The sequence below is a fragment of the Poecilia formosa genome, unplaced genomic scaffold, assembly GCF_000485575.1.
Source record: "Poecilia formosa unplaced genomic scaffold, Poecilia_formosa-5.1.2 Scaffold90, whole genome shotgun sequence".
In the NCBI taxonomy this organism is placed as follows: domain Eukaryota; kingdom Metazoa; phylum Chordata; class Actinopteri; order Cyprinodontiformes; family Poeciliidae; genus Poecilia; species Poecilia formosa.
This window is the reverse complement of record NW_006800029.1, coordinates 1,713,862-1,734,549: the sequence shown is the minus strand read 5'-3', so window position 1 is coordinate 1,734,549 and position 20,688 is coordinate 1,713,862. Positions and strand designations below refer to the sequence as shown.

At 41.2% G+C, this 20,688-nt stretch overlaps 1 protein-coding gene, 1 long non-coding RNA gene and 1 other non-coding gene across 3 annotated transcripts; all 3 read right to left on the bottom strand.

The window, feature by feature from the left end:
• Positions 1–7,864: 7,864 nt before the first annotated feature.
• Positions 7,865–10,217, bottom strand: snai1b (snail family zinc finger 1b). The gene is made up of 3 exons (XM_007557686.2): positions 9,767–10,217; positions 8,999–9,526; positions 7,865–8,700 (listed from the first exon to the last, which is right to left on the bottom strand). The coding sequence occupies exons 1-3, from the start codon at positions 9,846–9,848 to the stop codon at positions 8,519–8,521; spliced, it is 792 nt and encodes a 263-aa protein (XP_007557748.1). The 5' UTR covers positions 9,849–10,217; the 3' UTR covers positions 7,865–8,518.
• Positions 10,218–11,081: 864 nt separating this feature from the next.
• LOC107836825 (uncharacterized) lies at positions 11,082–16,489 on the bottom strand. The gene is made up of 2 exons (XR_001662790.1): positions 16,390–16,489; positions 11,082–11,932 (listed from the first exon to the last, which is right to left on the bottom strand). It is a non-coding gene; the product is annotated as an uncharacterized LOC107836825 (long non-coding RNA).
• A 775-nt stretch (positions 16,490–17,264) lies between these two features.
• Positions 17,265–17,336, bottom strand: trnaa-ugc (transfer RNA alanine (anticodon UGC)). The gene has a single exon. It is a non-coding gene; the product is annotated as a tRNA-Ala (tRNA).
• Positions 17,337–20,688: the final 3,352 nt, after the last annotated feature.

The window sequence follows — 20,688 nt, the reverse complement described above, 5'->3', positions numbered from 1 at the left end:
TCACAGACCAGAAACCTGCCCTCCTCCCAGACAAACTTTAGACTGTGTGTGAGACAGAAGGGGAGAGGAGCGCAGGTCTTTTCACAGACAGAGGGGGACAGGTGTTAGGGACAGGAGGTGCCGTCTGGCCTCGGGGTGTGGTCAGGTGGTGAGACACCTGTGCCCACTTACTATGAGAGGGTCCAGTTACACACAGACACACAACCATGCACATCCTACTGACCATTTGTTCAGACATGCAACATTAGACCATCCACTGTCTCATAAATGTGCACATCTGGGGAGTCAAAACAAGCCAAGAATGATTCTCCTCATGCCAAAGCAAACGCAGAAACCTCAAATGTGTCATGAAGTAACATGATCAGAGTTCAAGGGTTGTAGGGTGTGCAGAAAGTGAGAAGAAGGCATGCAGGACGAATTTATGTTTGGAAATGTAGTTACCAAGAAAAGGTGTGACAGACAGAGAGAGCAAGGATTAGAAAATCTGGTTGGAATCTTTCAATGTAAGGAAACTGAAACTCCCCAAGGAGGAGTTTCAGTTTTTTAGACAAGCTGTACATTGTCTAAAATAATGGCCGAAGTCTTTTTTTTTTCTTTTTTTTTTTTTGGCAAAACAAAACTTATCCTAAAAAACATTTTTTTATAATTATATGCACACACATGGTGCCACCCTAAAATATTTAGATCCATCCACCTTGATGAACATTTTCTGGCAGCACCATTTTAACACCTGCTTAATGTAAAACACTGAGTTATTTACTCAACACAGCCACTTAAAAAAATAACATTATCTATTACTTTATGCATCCAGATGTCATTTTAATCTCATCTGATCAATTTCCTTTTCTTTTCTCTTGCTGTTGTTTATCTACTCTAATAAGCAAGTCAAATATCTAATTTCACATGCTCCTCTCATGTTTAATAAGCTCACTATCTTAATCAATCTTAAGCATATTTCAGGTCTGCAGTTGGTCACATGTTTGTTTGAGAAGACAAACATAATTTAGAGAACAAAAGAGCCCTTTTATCTTTAGTAAGCTGATTTTTTTTTTTTTTGTTGCAACTCTGCAACACATTTGAGATGTCAACTTTATATCCAGCTACCTGTTGAAAACAAAGATCAGATTTTGCTCAGATACGCAATTTCCCCGTTAACCCTGGTAGTGGGCTTTCAGAAAACAAACATCAAATGATTTTCTCTGCTAACTTTCAAAGGGCAAGGAAATGTGTGAATTGATTTTAAATTCACATTTCAGCAGGTTTGATATAACCAGATGTTCTTGCTTGGAGAGTGTGTGCAACATTTGGTGTGTTTATGGAAAACTCTGGAGATTTTGGAGATAGGCATCTGGCCCTGAGGTGTAGATTTCAAGCAGGTGTATTTTACTTAGCCTGCAGCAACTCAGGGGACAGGATAGGACGGAGCGAGGCGGGGTGAGGAGAGGAGGTGGAGGAGACGGGTGACAATCTGTGCTCTTTACAATAACACATACGCTCCAGATCCCCACTCAAAGCGTGGCTCCCCACCCTACGCCACCTCCCTAGCTCTTTACCTTGTTCACGTGGAATGCTTTGGGACAATAGGACTGTCCCCGTCCTTCAGCTGGTGGCCCCCTGGGTCCACACAGGCCCTGACACGAGGACAAGAGTGCACCTTGCAATTCCCAGCACTACCAGCAGCACCCTGGAGGCAAATACCTGAATACCTGTGGTTAAAAAAAAGAAAAAACAGAATCACACAACAGCGTGAGGTGAGAAAAGAGACTAGCGTGAATAAAGAGAGAAAAATGGTCAGAATGGGAGAATTTCAGCTGCTGCCAGCTCTAACAGACTCATCTAGCTCCAAAGAAAACTAATACTTTTCAGTCTTCCTACCTTGATTAGCTTGTCACCCATTTTTATCTGCTCTGACAATAACATCCTCCTCAGTAAGTCAGCTCCATGTATTTTCTCTGTTTTCTCGTGTCATGACATGTTGGACTTTGCCCAGTTTTCCCTGTGTGTGTGTGTGTGTGCGTGTGTGTGTGTGTGTGTGTGTAGGTGTGTCTGTGTGTGTGTGTGGTTTCCAAACTTTCTTACACACTCCCTTTCTTGCACCACATTTAGTCCTGGGTTGGCTCATCGCTGAAATGAATAGCAGTTTCACTGGAATTTATTTATTTTTAAATAACTGCATTTGCAAGAGAACATTTAGACATATTTTATTACCAAAATGAAATTTTTGCAGGTCATCTTCCAGGCACATCTTGTTCCTCCTTCCAATCTGGTTAACTGTTAAAATTAGGAGTTTATTTGAAGACTGAAAACACTTTTTTTTGTGTGTGTGTAAGTCATTTTAATTGTACTATAAATTGTTCCTAACCTGCTTTGTGTACTTACAAAAGTTGTTTTTGAATTGTGTCATGCTACAAACACATTGTCGTGTAATAAATCAACACAACATAGGTCATAGCTGCAACGTGGAAGAAAGGAAGAAAGGAGAAATGTGGTTTTGACAAATGTGTAAACATGATTTTAAAAAAGTCTGGCTTGTGAACACATTCAGCCTCCTCTACTTTGATACCAAATGGAAACTCCAGGACAACATCTCAACGTAACGTTTGACCTAAACCTGCAGGTGAAGAAAAGCAGGAAAAAGGCCTGTGGTAATTCTGGAGGAGCTGCAAATATCCACAGCTCAGGTGGGAGAACCTTTGATAGGACAGTGGTCAAATTTAACCTTCAGGAAAAGTGGTAAGAAGAGAGTCATTGTAGAAAAACAGCTGCTGAATCTGTCTTTTGATTGTGAACTTTAGGCTTTGGTTGATAAGTTTTAGTTTTCTTTTAATTTTGCACTAATTTCATAAAGCACTGTAAGTAAACAACAAGGAACTTGATGAAACTTTACTTTCCTAAAAATTTTCCTCCAAAGTAAAAATCTACTGACTAACTGAGAAAAACTAAATAAATTCTAATTCTCTGTGCCGATAAAAATCACTTAAGCCTCAATCCAGTAAACATGCAAGCTCCCACTTATTTTGCTGCTGTAACTCCTGAATTTTTCCAGTTAGACCTATTCTATTCTATTCTATTCTATTCTATTCTATTCTATTCTATTCTATTCTATTCTATTCTTCCAGTCTTCCCCCATGCCAGGTCCCACTTACTGCAAACCAGATTTTCTCCGTTTGTATTACAGCATGTTGGGTGGATAGAGTGTAACTCTGCCAGATGGTGGGACTCTCTCAGCAGCAGCAGCAGACTCAGATCCACACAGGGGCCACTGTGACATCGAGCGCCGGTGTATCTGTGCAGTTTTGGCGACGCCTCTAAACAGATCACTGGGTGGCGGATCACGACAAACCAGAACGCTGCTCATTCAAAATGATAGAAAACTTGTGTTTCATTTACGTTGAGCCAAGACGACATTGTGTATTTGAAAATGAAGTAATGTAATTACTTTGTGGCATCAAAAAGTTTAAATATTTAGAAGCATGTGAATCACTCATCAGGCATTATGTCATGTTGTAATGATGCTCAGAGTGTTTGAGAACCAAAGGAAGCTGCTGCTCGCTTTTTGAAAGTGAAATAGTTTCCAATTCTAAGATTTCAGCCACTGGCAGTTTACCCAGCAGGACCTCGTTTATCATATTGTTTCATAATTCACTGCATGTCTTTCCCAATCAATGCATGGTCTCCACTGAGCCGTGTTTCTGTGCTGTGTTGTCCATGCTTCTGCTGAAATGATAACGATTTCAAAAAGATATGTTGACCACAAGCATGATGACCAATTGAATTTTTAACAGTTCAATCAGATTATTAACCAAATGAGAACATTAATTCAAAAGGCAGCCAGAACTGGGACTCTTGGGGAGCTGCAATGACCCACGACTCAGGTGGGACAATGTGTTGACAGGATTTTTAGTTGTATACTCGAAAACTAACACTGTAAAACACTACGAACACACTCAGACGTAGGTGTGGCTGCATCATGCAGTGGGCTACTTTCTTCATCAGAGACATGGCAGTTTAGAGGTTAAATAAAAATGTGGACCAACATTTTTAGAATCATTTCCCTGCCACTTCACAATTGTTCACAGCTTTGTTCTGGTTTATCCAGTAAAATCCCGATGAGTGAACATTGTCCTCTGGATGTTCCTGGTACCCTGGAGCTCTGCAGCAGAGTTTGTGCGCTCTCCAGTATTCAGAGCCAAAGGAAACATGCCCGCTGACGGCTCTCTGCAACACAAAGTTGGACATTTCTGCCACAGACAAAGTGTGTCACATTTGTTTGTCCTCCTGTCTCTCTGCGGGTCATCCTCTAACCTTTGACCCTGTGGGACAGAGCCTTGCTGTTGAGGAGCAAGGCTAAAGCCTCGTAGTGCACACAGACACGTTTTGGTGAAGGGGAGGGCAGGAGGTTTCGGAGGTGGGCAGGAAATGGTGTGTGCCCCCTCGCCGAGGCCGCATCCTGTCCTTGGGTAAAGCTGCTCTATGGTGTGCAGAGATCTGAGTTCACCGTGTGGATCTGTCGCAGAGCGGCACGCACGCCAAATGTTTTTGATGATAAAGACGAATTCCTCCTTATTTTGACTCTCGGATAAGCCAGATGTTGATGTGTTTTACATGCTGATCGCCTGTTACAGCGGCGGCGGCTAAAGTCAGCATATCTCTCTGCCCTCACAGCACATGTCATTGATCAAGTCTGCATTGCAACATGTGGCATTCCTCAGTAAATTCAACTCCCCACTGATTTGATTAATGGCCTGCAAACAGATACACCCATTCTTCTTCAGACACCCACATCCTCCCCCCTCCAACGTCCAGTCTCTCCTCTCCTGTTGCTTGCCTCCTCCTATTATCTTTACATCACCCTTTTATTCCTAACCTAATGCCATTTATTTTCCCCATACGTGTTGCTTAATTTTCTACTTGGAGGCAGATGAGGCTTAGGTAAATTTGAGACTTTTTAATATCTTTTGAAAGGACAAAGGGCTGGAGGAGAGTCTTCTGAGATTGCTCCAGCGGAGAATGTTGGCGCTGAGGCTTTGGGCAGTTGTGTAAGAGCTCTGCAGCTTGTAAGAGGGTTGGAAACTTTAGCCCAGTGACTTAACCCTCTTGGCTTCAACCTGATCCTCCAGTGAATCAGCTCTGCAAAGCCTGACGTTCTGATTTCAGCAACACACTCTCTCTCTCTCTCTCTCCCACTCAGCATGGGCCACTGTAAACCCCGGCAACCTTAATAGAAAATCAACAGACACTCATCCAATCATGCCCTGTAAATACCGTAAGACAGATGCTTTGAACCAAATACTTTAGGAAAGGACCTGTTTTTGCTGTGCTGGCAGAATAATTTCTGTCCTAAGCAATGCCTTAATGCAGAGCAGTGCAAACACATTCACTCATCTTCAGTTTTATGACTATTTCTTCCACTGAAGCCGTAGACGTCGGTGTATTTTATTTGGATATGAGGAATGTTCATTTGATTGTTTACAAACAAACTAATGGACTGACAACCACCGACGGACGAACAGATGGACAAATACGATCTTACAAGTGCTCTATGGATTCACATTCAGCTGAACCAATTTCATATTTATGCAATATGTCTCCCACATAAAATCCTACAGCTGCACAGGAGTTTATAGCTTGTAACAGAACCAAATGTGAGACAGTTCAGGTTATGAATATTCTTGGAGAGCGCTGCACGGGCATTTGCATCAGCAGGGAGAGAAAACCATTGGACTCGGTTCACAAATATGTTGGGGGGAGAAAAGAGACATCTGTTGATAAAAGAGCTAAGATCTAAAATATTTCATCTTGTCGGGTTTAAAAGTATGTAAATCTAACAAAATCCATTGAGTCATGCCAGAGAGGGGATGAAAATTTCACATCACAAATACTACTACATTAATGTGTATCAAACAAAGACGGAAACAGAGTTCACCTTTAAAATCTGACTCACATAAGAGAGGATTTTCAGATGATAAATTGGACACAAGTTAAATGAAGTAACTTAGAACTTTACAAATAACATCACATCATCAACAACAGCACAATAAATACACTGAAGTTTAATTTTACCATTTGATCCCAGCAAAGCCCTGCTCTACAAAGTGATGCATATTTTTGATTCAAAACCATAAGATCTTTTGTTTCTTAGTTGTCAAAGTAATACACCCTGAGTGTGAGATAAGAGAAAACACGAATCGCAACTCCTCATGGCTCTGGGACAAGCTATGATGCAGTAAACTTAACTTGTCCAATGAGTTGTTTATAAAAAAACATAAAGAGCAGTTAAGTCACACAAAATGACAAACACAAGTCAAATATTCTCTTTACAACTATCTTTTTCAAGAATAAAACAGAATTAAGCGAAACTAATAAGACATTTGGCTCTTTAATGCATCATTGGGCTGAAGTTAAAGATGTTGCTCGCCTGAGACAAGCTTAAAGTTTGTCCTTTCGTTATTGTCAAAAAAAATAATTTTCCATTTTTTTTTTTTTTTTTTTTTTTTTTTTGCCAGGAAGCACATTAAGATTGAAAATGTCTTTTATAAAAAACCCTGGCCAGAAAAGCTGCGTAAAAACCATTTTAGACACAAGGACTTACACGTTAAAAGCAGTAGGCGCAAAATCCTAAACACATTTACAGTACGACGTTCTTTTATCCAAGTTCTTTAAAAGTGTTCAGCAAGACCAGCTCCTAGAGACTCAAAGCATTTTGCAGGTAAACCTAGGCAGATGGAGCCACATATTTCTTGTCAGGGGGAAAATCTAAGTGAAAAGACAGCAGAAAGAGAAGCCATCGCTCTGCAAGGCGGTGGTATTATATGTCTGTCGCTAATGGTTCAGGAATGCCAAATTAGTCAGGGGACACACGCGTGAGGCTGTGAACATCAAAATACTTTAAGGGGGCCAATATGATACCAAGCATCATTTAAAAGGAAAGATGACAGCTCCAGTGATCTCATCGCCTCGCAGCTAAAGAGTCAGACTGCCTCCTACACACCACAAACCAAAAAAATGTCCCCTTAGCAAGATGTCCATTTAATTTCAAAAGCATATAGGGGAATCAAGTGTAGAGTTTGTGGAGGCAGAATGAAGAAATCGCGAGGAGAAATTGAAATTACACACGTCTTTTAAATTCTGCGCATCTTTCTCCAAAGTGCTCGCCCACCGCTCGTGTCACGGTCGGCCCTTCAAGTGGGGCTCAGGCCCTCTTTGATTCGCTGCGACTGCGTAGGTGTGCAGCTGTTAAAATGACTCTCACATTCACATGAGCTCAGAGAGAGAGAGAGAGAGAGAGAGAGAGAGAGAGAGTAGACAAATGAAAAATCCCCCCCTGATCAAAGTAAGCTTCTGTATTCAGGGGTTGTGTGTTTGCATCCGCGCAGCCTTTAGGGTGTTGTTTACATTGAGCAAGCCAAGTCATGCAATCTGATCTTAAGGTTTGAACGGCGTCCTCAGACACACTGGCGCACGCATGCACCTTTCTGCACCAATCGGGAGTAAATTCTGTTTCTGTGTTTAGATTCCTGTCATATGCTGCACCCCGGACCCTTAGCTTCAGACGGACCCATTCCCCTACGACCCCACGTCAGCGTCTTTCTACACAGTCTGCCCGCCAACCCTGCTTGCACGGTGTGTGTCCCCCAGCGTTTCCCGACCGACGGGCAGGTGTGTGCAGGTGTTCTACCCATCACTCAACATCATATAAACCTCTCCCCGCTCCCCGTAGCACACACCAACCCATACAACTGTGTGCAGCTCTATCATCCCATTCACAAACTGTCATGCATGTCCTAATGAACTCTTGTGTCAATACAAAGTCATCTGAAACACTATTACATTATTAAAAAGAAGGGACACACAGAAAACCAGCTGAGTTTGTTAGAAATCCTTTTATTTACAAAAACCATAGATCATGTGCCGCATGTCACCACTTTGCAAATACACAAGTTTGCAAAATACATCTATTGAAAGTCATCTTCAATCAAATGTTTAAAAAAAAAAAGAAAAAAAGGAAAAAAAAAAAGCCGCACATCCAAATAGTTTTAAAAACAGTTTTTGGTCAGGCTCAAGTGAGCTTTTATATCCTGGTGTGGTTGTGCAGCGAGGAGGGGGCAAATGTTGTCTTGCTTGTGTCACCTGTCGTTGAGGTTGCAGTTAGCGCGTCTCTCAGCGCCCTGCCTCCACGGTGCACCATGCACAGACAGCTGTCTCAACACCCACACATAATGCATGTATAGCATGGTGAGGAATGACATCCTCGCGTACGCACAAACACACCCCAAGGCAGCTGCAACATGGCCGCGGTCCCGGACCGGCCGGCACCAGCGAAGTTTCCTGGGAATTAACTACGCCTTCAGCTGCCACAGAGTTCCAAAAGCACGCAGCAAACAATAGTGTGGTTTCATATTTGGCAATCATGAAGTTAAGGCACTTATTAAAAAAAAAAAAAAACAGGAATCGATGTGGGCGCTGGCTCCTAGCACGACCCAAAGGGGAGCTCCAGCTGTGTCTTCTTCAAGGCGGTCTACGATGAGGGACAACACCCAGAGGAGTTGTGTTTATGCAGCAGGGACATGCGGCTGAAGGTCCGGGAGCAGGAGCCGCACTGGTACTTCTTCACCTCAGAGTGGGTCTGCAGGTGGGCGCGCAGGTTGGAGCGGTCGGCGAAGGCCCGGCTGCAGTGTTGACAAGCGAAGGGGCGCTCACCTGGAACAGAGGAACAGAGGAACAGAGAACACGGTCAGCACCAGAGCAACGCAATGCACTCATTAAAGTCATCGTTTTTAAACGATCCTCCGCAGAAAAGAACACCCCGGCTGAGTTAATACTGTTGTTTCTCATGCAGACCAACTGGTGGGCTGAGATTAGATTGTGTCCTGCTAAACAACTACATTTGGTCATCGGTCAATAAATATCAATGAGCACAAGGTGCAGCCAATTGCATCAACAAAGTCAAAACAGTGTGAATCAATTGGGGGGCGGGGGGGTGACTTAAAATCTTTACCTGTGTGCGTGCGGATGTGTCCTCTGAGCAGCCAGGGCCTGGAGAAGGCTTTGCCGCAAGTGGGGCACACGCAGGGAAGAGTGTGTGAGCGGATGTGCATCTTCAGGGCCCCCAGGCTGGTGTACTCCTTGGAGCAGTGTTTGCAGTGGAAAGCTGGGCGCGGGGATTCCTCTGAGGGAACGGAAGCAGTCTGCAGTAACGGACCGCTTGGAGGGAGCTGGTGGCTGGACAGCTGATGATGCGAGAGTGCAGAGAGGCTGCCGTAGCTCTTGCTGCAGTGTAGACAGTGGAAGATGTTTTGGATGACCTCCGGGCTGGGGGGATCCGAGGTGCGGCCGCCGTCCTCTTCTTCCTCTCCGCCGGAAAAAGAGGACGGAGAGGGAGGCAGGGACGCCGGGGTGATTGGGGAGAGGGGAGCAGGCAGGGCATCAGAGCTGGTGAAGAAGGGGCTGCTGGGATGGCAAGTGAGCGCAGACGCGTTGTTTTGTGTTGGAAGTTCGGCCAGTGGAAAGCTTTCTGGGACAAAAGCTGAAAACAAAAGAGGAAGTTCAGTCAGGTGGGGTTAAACCGATGATCTAAGCTTGTTATCATTCTCGCTCTCGGGTTGCACTCTACAGAGCATCAACCTTTCTCATCACCACATTTTCGAGGCGAATAGATCAGCCTTTTCGCCTGCAGGCTACATTCACAACTCTTTCCTGGCTGCAGGTACTTGGATGTAGCGTTTTAAGAGTGGATTTTATTGTAATATTTCCTTTGAAAACTTACCTGTTTGACTTTCCAGCTGGCTTTCTCTGTAGTAAGGCTTCTTGTTGGAGAAATACTTCTTGACGAGAAAAGATCGGGGCATTTTGAGCTCGGGTTTTGTCCTCGGCCGGAACAAATAAGACTATCTCTCCACAACCAAACGCCGACCGTGTCCCCCCGTGCTCCTGGCTTGATGGCTATTTCCAGACGGACGGAGTTGAAAACTCACAGGCAACCTGCGATGTTGCGTGTATCTCTCCGTTAAAGTTTGCCTCCACTTATAAAGGGGGAGAAAACCGCGGGGTGGGAACGTCCCCGCCCAAAGACACACCCCCTGCACGCCGGGGCGCCACCGTCCCCTCAGATCACAGGTATCCAAAGTGCCCAAAATCTGCGCTGAGAGTTTCGGTGACTGCGCATGTCACCACGGCTCTACACTGTAGACTTTTACTGAAATATGAATTTTTGAATAAGGTAAAGAATAAAATAAAATAAAATAAAATAAAATAAAATAAAATAAAATAAATGACCAGATTGGAATATTGGGTGTTCAGGAGTTAAAGATTTGAGCTTAAATGTTCTTTTTACTTCATGACACAGTGCGACCTGCTGCAGTACGGGTTCTCATAGGTTCTCAAATTACCAGACAAATCACACATTCAAACGTTAGCAAATTCATCCTGGACTGTTTTTTTCTGAAAATTATTAACAATTAATGTCAAAATTAAAGTTATTGATTTTAAAAAAAAGGTATTCAATTGAAACTTTGAGAAAATTAAAGTCTAATTCCAACTTATGTATTTTTCTCCTAACTAGTGAAAACGATACTTAAATTTGGTGTCACTTGAAATATAATCTACTTATGTCATATAATAATACAAAACAAGATGCAAAAAGTACAGTCAAGGAAAACAAGTTAGCGGTAATTTGAAAATATATGTTTTCCATAAAAGTATTCATGCAAAGTACGAATTATTTTATACAGTAGCACGATTCACTGTGGTCACATGATGTAAAACCTTAAATACCTCATTAGCCACGAATTAATTCAAATTAGCTCGCAATGTTCAGTGAGAGCTACAAGAAATTACTTAAACAAACGAAGTATCCTATTTCTAAAACTAAATTAAGCATGCACTCCAGACAAGCCACTTCCATCACAGCGCAAACTGTTGATTTAAAAGAAGAAGAAAAAAAGTTTCTTGCGTTATATAGTCAATAATTTGTTGATCTCTTAGAGAGTCTCTGTGGGTTCTTAGCAAGTTAAGGGAGCAAGTCTAAGTACTGTCTCAGGACCAGGACGGAGTGAAAAAAGGAAATAAAGACACCACTAAAACAAGAGTTGATATCTGCTTAGTTTACAGTTGAGTTTATTTGGGTTAAAAATCAGGTGGGGCGTCCCCGTGCCGGCTGAGATGTCCACATTTATTTCTCATATTTCCAGAAAAAAAAAATGTTTTAATAGGCTGAAAACCGCATACATGTCTCCAACGGTCCCTCAAAGACAATCGAGCCTCTATCACTCTACACGAACACAGAGATGAGGAAAAAGGCATTTTGCTCATTAAAAAAAGGAGAGACAAACGACCTGTCCTCTTTAGCCACAAAAAGCTCAGTTCATCCTGATCTGTTCTCCTCTCCGGAGATCGTTCAGTGTGAATAGGAGAGGCACTGTTCCCCTGCTTCCTCGCTGCGGGAATCGAGGTCCAAAAATAAATAAATAAATAATAAGCGAGCAGACAGGAACCAAATGATGATGTAAAGTTGGAGCTATTTGAGCGCCTGCCTCGGGGTGGTGTGAAATTCTGGGAGGAAATGAGCAGTAAATTCAATCTGCACGGTCCGTTAAAAAAATAAGTTTTAATTGGGCCAGAACTGAATATTTCCCCTCCTTTTAGTTGTTTTTAAACTTACGTTTCATTTTAAATTGTTGCATATTTCGCTTGCGTTGAGATTGTTGGTGCGCAAAGTGTTTGAAAACGCGCACCGGGTGCCAGTCATCAGACAGGAATGTCTCAGCCTTTAACTGGAGCTATTTAGCATCGCAAAGGGAGTCAGATGCCGGCTGATGGGGCGGGTTGGTGCACCTGTCCAAAAGGCCCTTTTGTCACCGAATGCCCAAAAGTTCACACGTCGTTACGGCGCTTGTTGAGCCTGACGCCACGTAGGCGGGTCAGCAGGGCAGGGCTGCAGTCAAAACAAAACGGCGAAAAGCCGAGAGACACGTGAAAGCAATCTTCCTTCACGTTGATGATTCTTTGAGCTTGAAGCGACACTTGATACCAGTTCTTCTGCCCGTATCACTTTGGGCGTTTCTCGGCTCCATCGCTGTGCGAGTGAAAGCAGGTGATTGTCACTGTGGTGACGATTCAACTCGTGGAGCGGGGGAGGCAGGGCAATTTGTATGTAGGGAAGACTGGGGACAATTTGTGTTAGAGTGACCCTACGACATGGACAGTTTTCTGCAGGGAACAAATGTTGCACTCATCCGTGGCTGCAGGCATGAGCCAGACACAGAAGCTTTCACAGATTGCGCGGTTCTTCTCTGAAATCACCGCAGCAGAAAGGAATGCAGTTTTCAAGAAGGAGAAAAGTTGCCCTCGTGATTTCCCCCTTTTCAATATAATAAGTCGCAATAATTTGCAAAGATGCAAAATATTCTGCTGATAAATTAGTTCCTTACTTTCCTGCGCAGGTTGCATAAAAATTGATTTAGACAGATTTGGAATCCTGGCCTTAAAACTAACAATAAACATCTCTCTAAGCGTTGCTGTGAAATATGGTGGTGGCAGCATTATGTTGTAGGATTTTTGTTCTGGTAAGAGTTAAATGACCCAGAAAACGTATAGGTCTACATCCATCTGGGAATTAGTGACGAGGCTTGAAAATTTTCTGTTCTGCAGTCGCTTTCAGTCTAATTTGATTGAACTTCAGTTGTTTTGCAAAAAAAAAAAAAGTGACATAAATGTTCTCTAGATGTGCAAGCTTAGCAAAGCCCCATCCCAAAAGTCTTGCAGCTGGACTTGTGTTCAAACCTGGTTCAAACTTTCTTATTTTGCTTGTAAATAATTTTTATATGTATAATTTCCTATTTCTTCGCCTTCAGTGTTACTCAGCATGAAATACATTGAGGTTTTTGGTTATAAGGTGACAAGCAGTTGGTGTGAATACTTTTGTAAGATGCTGAATTTGCTGTTTTTAATCAATAGTTCAAACTCAAGCACAACAACAACAAAACATAGTTCCCACATGCAGATGCTACATCAAACTTTAGGTGAAACAGAAAAAAAAAATAATACAAACTAAAATCTCAAGGATTTTCTTTCACAACAAAATCAGCCCTGGTTTTTGATCATTCCAGTTCTAAATTTTCTGCTCTAACTGCTTTTCAGAGCCTAACGGTTCCGACTTCATCATGTATTTGAATAGAAGCAACACCCAAGCATCTATTGTCACTGTATGCATGCATCAAGTGCACGTTTACATTTCAAAACCCCCTCCCATCTACTATCTCAGATCAATCAGGTGCATTGTAACCATTCAGTCAGTTGAAGAGACAGGTAACGACCACTTGATTACATTTACATTGAGTCAATGGAGGTTGTTCAGTGGAGACAGAGGAATCGGCTCTCCTTTGATTGAATCTGTAGTACGCCTCTTAAAGTCCATCAGATTTATTCTGAAAGCCATTGGATAAATCTGTGATGAACGATCAATTGTTCCTGACGTATTCTAAATGCTCCATTCGTTTTCACGGCTGCATCTTTGTTTGCTTGCAACACGCAAATCAGGGCGCATGTTTAAGTGTTGCCCTGCAGTTCAGAGGTCCACAAGGAGGAAGATAAGATTATCCCACAGGAATGCACAGCAGTTCATGTGGACACCAACTCCTACATGTGATCTGTAGAAGTTCACACAAAACATTGTGCGTTTAGCTCTTTGAGCAAGACGTGCTCTGTACGTCTGAGCGTGACGTGATGAGAAATTTACAACGTGATCACTGAAAGTCTCGTCTATTATTTCTACTCAGCATGATCTATTTTGACATATTTTCATTGTGTAAGCATAAAGCAGGTCACTTTTAAAAATGAGACCTTATTTCTCAGTGAGATTTACCTACATATATATATTTATACACTTCTATAATACGTCTACTACTATTATCAAGTCTGACTCTTTCATTCAGACTTCAACGGCTTAATAACGGGGCAGATTTATATTCACGTTTTCATTTCTTTGTCCTCACGCCGCTTGTTTGCACAGCGCGCCAATTTACAGACCAAGTGAGGTTTTACACATCCATCGGCAAATGGTAATCATGCCAGTCATTATTAGATTTGTCCACAGTTGTATTGTTGCATGCGAGTCGAGAACAAACACTTCACAAGCCAACAGACTGAATTACAAGCAAACATCTCATCTACATCTCACACACAGGTGGAAACATTGTCTATTTTTACATGAGGTGGTGAAATTAAATGTTAGCTCAAAACCCAGAGAGAAAATGATGGGGAATGGGGTTTGTTAGAGCATGTTCAAGATTTATTTCCCTTTAACTTGACCTACAAATTCTTAGATAACAAAAAGATAGTCAGATTGAGCACCTTGTATTTGGAATTTATCCTGAAGTGAACTTGTGTTTTTATATTTCAGTGCTTTCTGAACAGGTAGACATATCCCTTCATGCATTATTCAAAAACCTAAGATATTTTTTCATGTGAAATCATGTGATTTTTTTCTACAAGTGAATATTTCTTTTTCAAAAATGCAGGTAAGGTATGCAAAAATGTAAGGTATGCAGTTTATTCCTCTTTGCCTAATATTGTCATAACGTTTTGTTTCCTTGTCTTTGTAGCCCTCATACAATATGCTTTTTCAATTTGCTCTGTACAAACAAATCTGCATTTCTGCAGAACTTAAAGGGTTTTAATTTTTTGTGCTACATCGTGGTTTTGATATTATTGCTGTTGTTGTTGATCATGGGTTATTTATTTATATTTACTCAGTAAATTCAAATTTCAGACGACCTACATACTAAATTGGCGCCACCTGGTGTTAGAGATGTCAACCAGCTCTTGAAAATACTCTAATTTGCCAGAAGATGGCGACAAATAATCATTTGTTCTCAAATTGTTAATATTTATAATCACATTGTACTTTTTTTGTCCTCTACAGAACTACAAAAAGTATGAGAAGTCAGGAACATTTTACTGAACAAAGGTTTTGAAAATTATCAAAAAGATAAACCATTTGAAATAGTTTCATGTAAAATTATCCCATCAAAAATCTTATTTTTTATTGCTTTAAGGAAACTGTGCCTCAACGTTGTTGATGTTAAAACCTAAAAAAAAAAAATAAATAAAAGCTCAGAAATAATTTTATTGTAAACAATTTTTATTCTTATTTGCTCAATAATGAACATAACTGGTTTAATTAAACAATGCAGCCTGAACTTTCTCATTAAAAGGAAAGAATACAACTTTCTAACTTTGGGGATAAATCTTTTCCCCATTTTATTGGTCTGGAAAATCCTGGAGACCATTATCTTCCAAAGTACTTGTTCTATTTTGTGCAATATTTCAGAAGCTGTGTAGGTCTTTACAAATCTGAGGCTCTGCATTCTTTGAAGAGGTAGAGCGTTTTTCCAGGAAACTCTTACAAACAAGTTCTACTTTGTTTGTTTTCTTCTAATTAAAATGCCATCATTGACATACCACAATTAGTGACAGCTTTTGGTTTTGTTATACACTTGCAACTACTGAGAATATTGCATTATAATTTTAATACCTGCTTAAAGGTTGTTATTTTCAAGAAGTACTTCTTTATCTGACAAATGAGCCTCACCACAGAGCATTTTCAAAGTTAGGTCCTTTATAAAACAACTTTCAAAATGTAGCCTTTAGGAAACCATCAGTATTTAGAGGAACTACTACAAACTTAATGCTTTGATGAAAATGATTGGGCTTATTAAAATAGATAAGTTTTATGTGTGGCAATGCGATTTCAATTTATCTGCACCGTCTTAAAACCAGGATTGAATTTAAATGTATTTAATTGAACGAAAGTGTAATGCTCGGAACGGAGGACCTGGAATTTCAGTCAGACACAAATGGAAAGGAGACAGGCAACCACCAACAATGAGACAGGAATCTCTGAGGACAGAGAAGCAGGTTAGTGGCTTGTAATCTTGGGGCCAAGCTCAATAATAAAAGCCACTAACCTTCTTAAAGTGCCATGGAAGATGGGGGCAGATTCTTGGCTCCTCAGCGAAGTGATGAAGTGGCACAGTGGTAAGTAGCAGGTAATCCAGGGGGAATCAGAATTCAGAGATCAAGGGGCCGAGGCAGGGTCAGAACCAGGGAGGAAGAAAGAGGCAAACTTATCTGAGGGTCAGGCGAGGATCGGTGGTCTGGGCACAGAAACAGTTAAGGCACGTGAAGACAATATCAGGCAGACAAATCCAGGGACAAGGCAGGAGGCAGAGGTCGAGAGGCAGAAACAGGATCGAGTCCAGAAACCAGTGAAGAATCCTTCGTGGACTAGGCAAGGCAGGGAAATCCAAGAGACAATAAACGTGGTCAAGATTGTGTTCAGGTAAGGAGGTAAACCAAAGGGCTTTCAAAAATCTGTCACCGTCTGCCTACCTGAGTGCTGAATATAACTACTGAAGGATAGATAGATGACATGAGCCTGATGGCACTGCAGCACAGCAGCATGTAGGTGAACCAGATGAGTTGGATTGGAGAGATGAGAACTGAGGAGGAAAACAAAGCAGGCAGACGGGCCAGAATCATAAAAGAAAGAGTCAATTTCAGGTGCGACAAACCTCAGTCCTCTGAAAATGGGTTCTCCAACTCTTACATGTGTCTGTGTTCAAAAGCACCTGAAAAAATGGTGGCATTACCTCGTAAATACAGCGCAGGTTCTACTGAGTCCTGCTGCCATCAGTTTAGGTGTATAGAAGTATACATGCATCAAAAGGTTGATTTATTTCACTATTTCAGTATCCAAATTGCATCTGTTTCTGTTTTAAAGTGCCTTGAAAAAACAGTTCTTATGAACTGGCCCAATATAAACTAGTGAAATGAATTTATCTCAACTCATTTGAAAGGCTCTCTGCAAGGGCGACCTTTAGAAAACCTCCCGCAAGTTTGACCTAAAGTTTGAAAGAAACTTTAACATGTAAATTTTCGCAATTAAAATCTATTGGAGAGAAACGTTCATTTTTCAAAGCAATTGTAATTTAATTTAATTGAAACAACATCCGTTTCATTTTTGTAAAACAATAAATTTCTAAAGTAAAATGTTACCACGACACCTAATTTGCTCCATAAGCATGATCTGGAAGATTTACAGTTCCTTGTTACCTCCAACACGATATGTTTCCACCCATGTTTCCTCATTTTTTTCTTACTAAGACTACTCTGTAAAGATTTATTCATTAAAATGTGATCGGCGGTTTCTTTTTGACGAAAGTTGTGAATCAAAGACGTTAAAAAAAAAAAATCTTGAAAAAGAGTGGAGATGCCGGGGATTGAACCCGGGGCCTCATACATGCAAAGCATGCGCTCTACCACTGAGCTACATCCCCAACTGGAATCTCAAGCGACCAGGAAGTCGTTTTAAACATAACCCTCAGTCGAGTTGTCTACTGAAAAGTACTTTATGTACTAAAGCTTATTTGCGACCTACTTCCAGTCCTTACTTTGCCGTTTCAATTTCCACATTTTCACCAAGTTTCCCCTCCGTGTTCCGAATCATATACATTTTTATTTAAGCATATTTTTACATATTCGTTGAAGTGGCGTTTTTTTATGTGACAACTAACTGACGCGAGTACATGTAATGAAAAATAAAGATGTTTGCTCTAATTTAAGTTATTTTTTTTTAACCTTTCTGATGCTTTGTGCTATTTTTAACCTTGCTTTAAGGCGGCGGACACATCTGCGTCTATCTGACCAAGGAGCTCCTGATGATCCCACACTGAGTGAAAAGCAAATAATTAACTGACGGTGCTGAAGGACAGCCAGACAAGGTTGCCGTCTATATTTTCTTAAATGAATGGCGCCTGAAATTCATTTCTTGTCATCCGTGACAGCATAATCCTTTGGAGAATTTAAAATAGCTCTCCTGGCTACGTTTCGTAATACCCTACAGGGGGGAGCGTTGCCCCCCTTCCGTCTGGTGAGCACAGACTGTTCTCACCCATGTTTATCGGTGTGTATGCAGTCTTTGCCAAGGACACTGTCTCCAGACCCTGCTTGCTCTGGCCTTGTAGGGCTAGATCCACTGGATGCAGATTCTGCAGGAGAGCTGTCTTTGTAGACCAGGGACCTCCCAGGAAAAAGAAGATCTGTCAATTCTGCTGCCTCCTGTCGTGTAAATTTGGATTAAAGAGTGCAATCAGGCCATGGTGCCGAGTAAGCAATATCAACATAGTGCTGTTGACGAGAGGTTATCTGGGGACTGTGTGAAGAGTTTCAAGTACAGACAGGCTGCATGCAATATGAGACAAGCAGAGGAGTTAGTCATCTAAGGCCACAGACCGACTAACGCTAGTGGACGGTGTCAGAAGAAATGATTTGGAGTTTGGCAGGTTTCTAAAGGTGGAGCTTAAATGTTTTTACTTAAATTATTTTAAAATAGTCTTTTCTGTCTTCGAGGATGTCTATTCAGGCCACTGACTGCCATACAGCCAAACAATGTTGATGTTTTTTAAGTTATTAAATCAAATGAGCACCCAGTCAGAGGAGGGGAATATGCTATGACAAGGTATGGTGGCCCAGGGTCAATGAAGCAAAAGTTACACCAAAAGGAAGTCATGCTAAATCTATGGAGTTCCAAATGTGCCAGAAATATTTGTCTGTGTGATCATAATGAAACCCCCTTTCATCCTTCTCTCTCAAAGTTTTATTATATTAGCATAATTTCAGTGTAAGCATAACCTAGTGTGTCTTTTCCTCGTGTGTTGTGGCTTTTGCATTTTGTTGACCTTTCTGAGCCACTATAACAACTAGCAGTAATGCACATCACAAACTTGGCTAGTATAGAAAAGCAGCAAAAGGAAAGCAGGTGTAAGAAGTCCAGTTTTCAGTGTGGCACAATTCAATCTCTACGTGGGACACAGTATGTGGAAGAAGGTGCAGTGGCAAGAAATCAAACAGAGCACATCACTCTGAATACACCACTACCAAAGTGAAACATTGTGGCATTAGCGTCATGCTTTGAGGTGGCTTTTTGTCAGCAATCTGAAAGTTAGAGATGAACAGAGCTGGAGAAAAACATTCTTTAAAATGTTGCAAAAGTCTTGAGCCTAGTATATAGCTTTACCTTTTAAAAGGACAAACAACCCCAAACATATAGGCAGAGTTGTAATAGAAAGCTGCTGTCTTGCAAGTCAGAATTTGAGCTATTTTACAAAGCAGAAAGGGGAAAAACATCAATATTAAGATATGCAAAGCAATTAGAGACCAAAAAACTTGCAGCTGTAATAGCTACAAAAGGCATTTATACAAAATATTAGCTGAACACAAATGAGTACACATTGTTGCTGTTTTTATTCTTTTATAATAGAACCCTTGTATCACATTTAGGGACTACATTTTGTATGTTCATTATTGTAAAAAAGAATATATCCTAATGTGCTGAAGATGAAGAGGTTTTTACATGTCTCTTAAAATTAGTGCCAGTTGTTTGGTGGTAACACTTCTTATCGCTGGGGGCTGCTGTCTTATCATCAGCCAGACGGTAGGAGGCCTAAGACAAGAGAGACACTAATAATAAAGCCTGCACTACATTCACAATGGAGGTAAATATTGTGACGTTAAACATCTAAACTAAAGAATTAAAATGAGCTAAGTAAAATCAGAGGATGTGAAGGATCACACATTTTTTTTTCTTTCTGATTTGTCAAAATGTCTTTTACCACCATCTGATAAATAAATTAAAGCTCTTTAAATGAGAGAGAGAGAGAGATAAGGGCGACAAAGTTGTTGCTTTTGACCTGGTTTCCTGACGAGCATAGAAAACTGCAGGACTCTTAGGGAACTTAGCTGAAAGCACCCAGATGAATTAAGGAAAAGGAAAAAAAAAAAACAATAATCACTACTGCCTTTTGGATATTTAATTAGTAAGCTTGAGTTGCAATTATTTGTGCACTATAATCATTTCTAGCGCATAATAGCAAACACAAACACCTTGACACGTACCCGTTTCATGTTTTGCATGTTTTCTACTGAAAACCTTCTAAAAACACTGTAAGGGCATGACAAAACAAGCGCTACCGGGACTGTGACTTGTCCCGATTAGCTTGAGAGCGCAAACATTAGACACAGATGCACATACTGTTCTCTGTGAATGTTTGTGTTCAGCGTGTCACTTGAGTTTGGATGTCGTTATCACTGCAGTGTGTTCAGTGTGTTTCTGTCCCACAGTGTGCCTGCGTGCTTCAGTTACCCCGCACCTGGTAAACTGTATCGGCCTCGCCACCCAGTCTTAGGAAAGCTTTGTGAACTGCTTTTATTTAAAACCTGACATCTGCATGAGAAATCTGTGACACACTCAGCAGGAATCTGGAGACAGGTGTGGTGTTTTTTGTTCATAGTTTCCAGCTGAGTTTCTGTTATTGTTGCTTCCTTACAGTGCAGCACCAAAACACGGACTGCTTTGCAACCAAGGAAGTCAGACTTTGTTTACAAGTTTTGTTGAAGATCTTCTTAGGCATGCCTTTTTATTCTTTTTTTATACTATTCTTTGTACTTGACATGATTTTGCACATTACACTGTATGTTGTCAAAAAAAAACTGAGAACTCTGTGAAGGTGTGCAGTCAAAAAAAAAGTAAGGCCTTCACAAATCCTCCGTCTAGTTAATCATTAATGATTTCAGCTTTTAATACACAATTTCATGTCTGTCGCTGAATGTCAGTGGTTATTAACAGGAAGG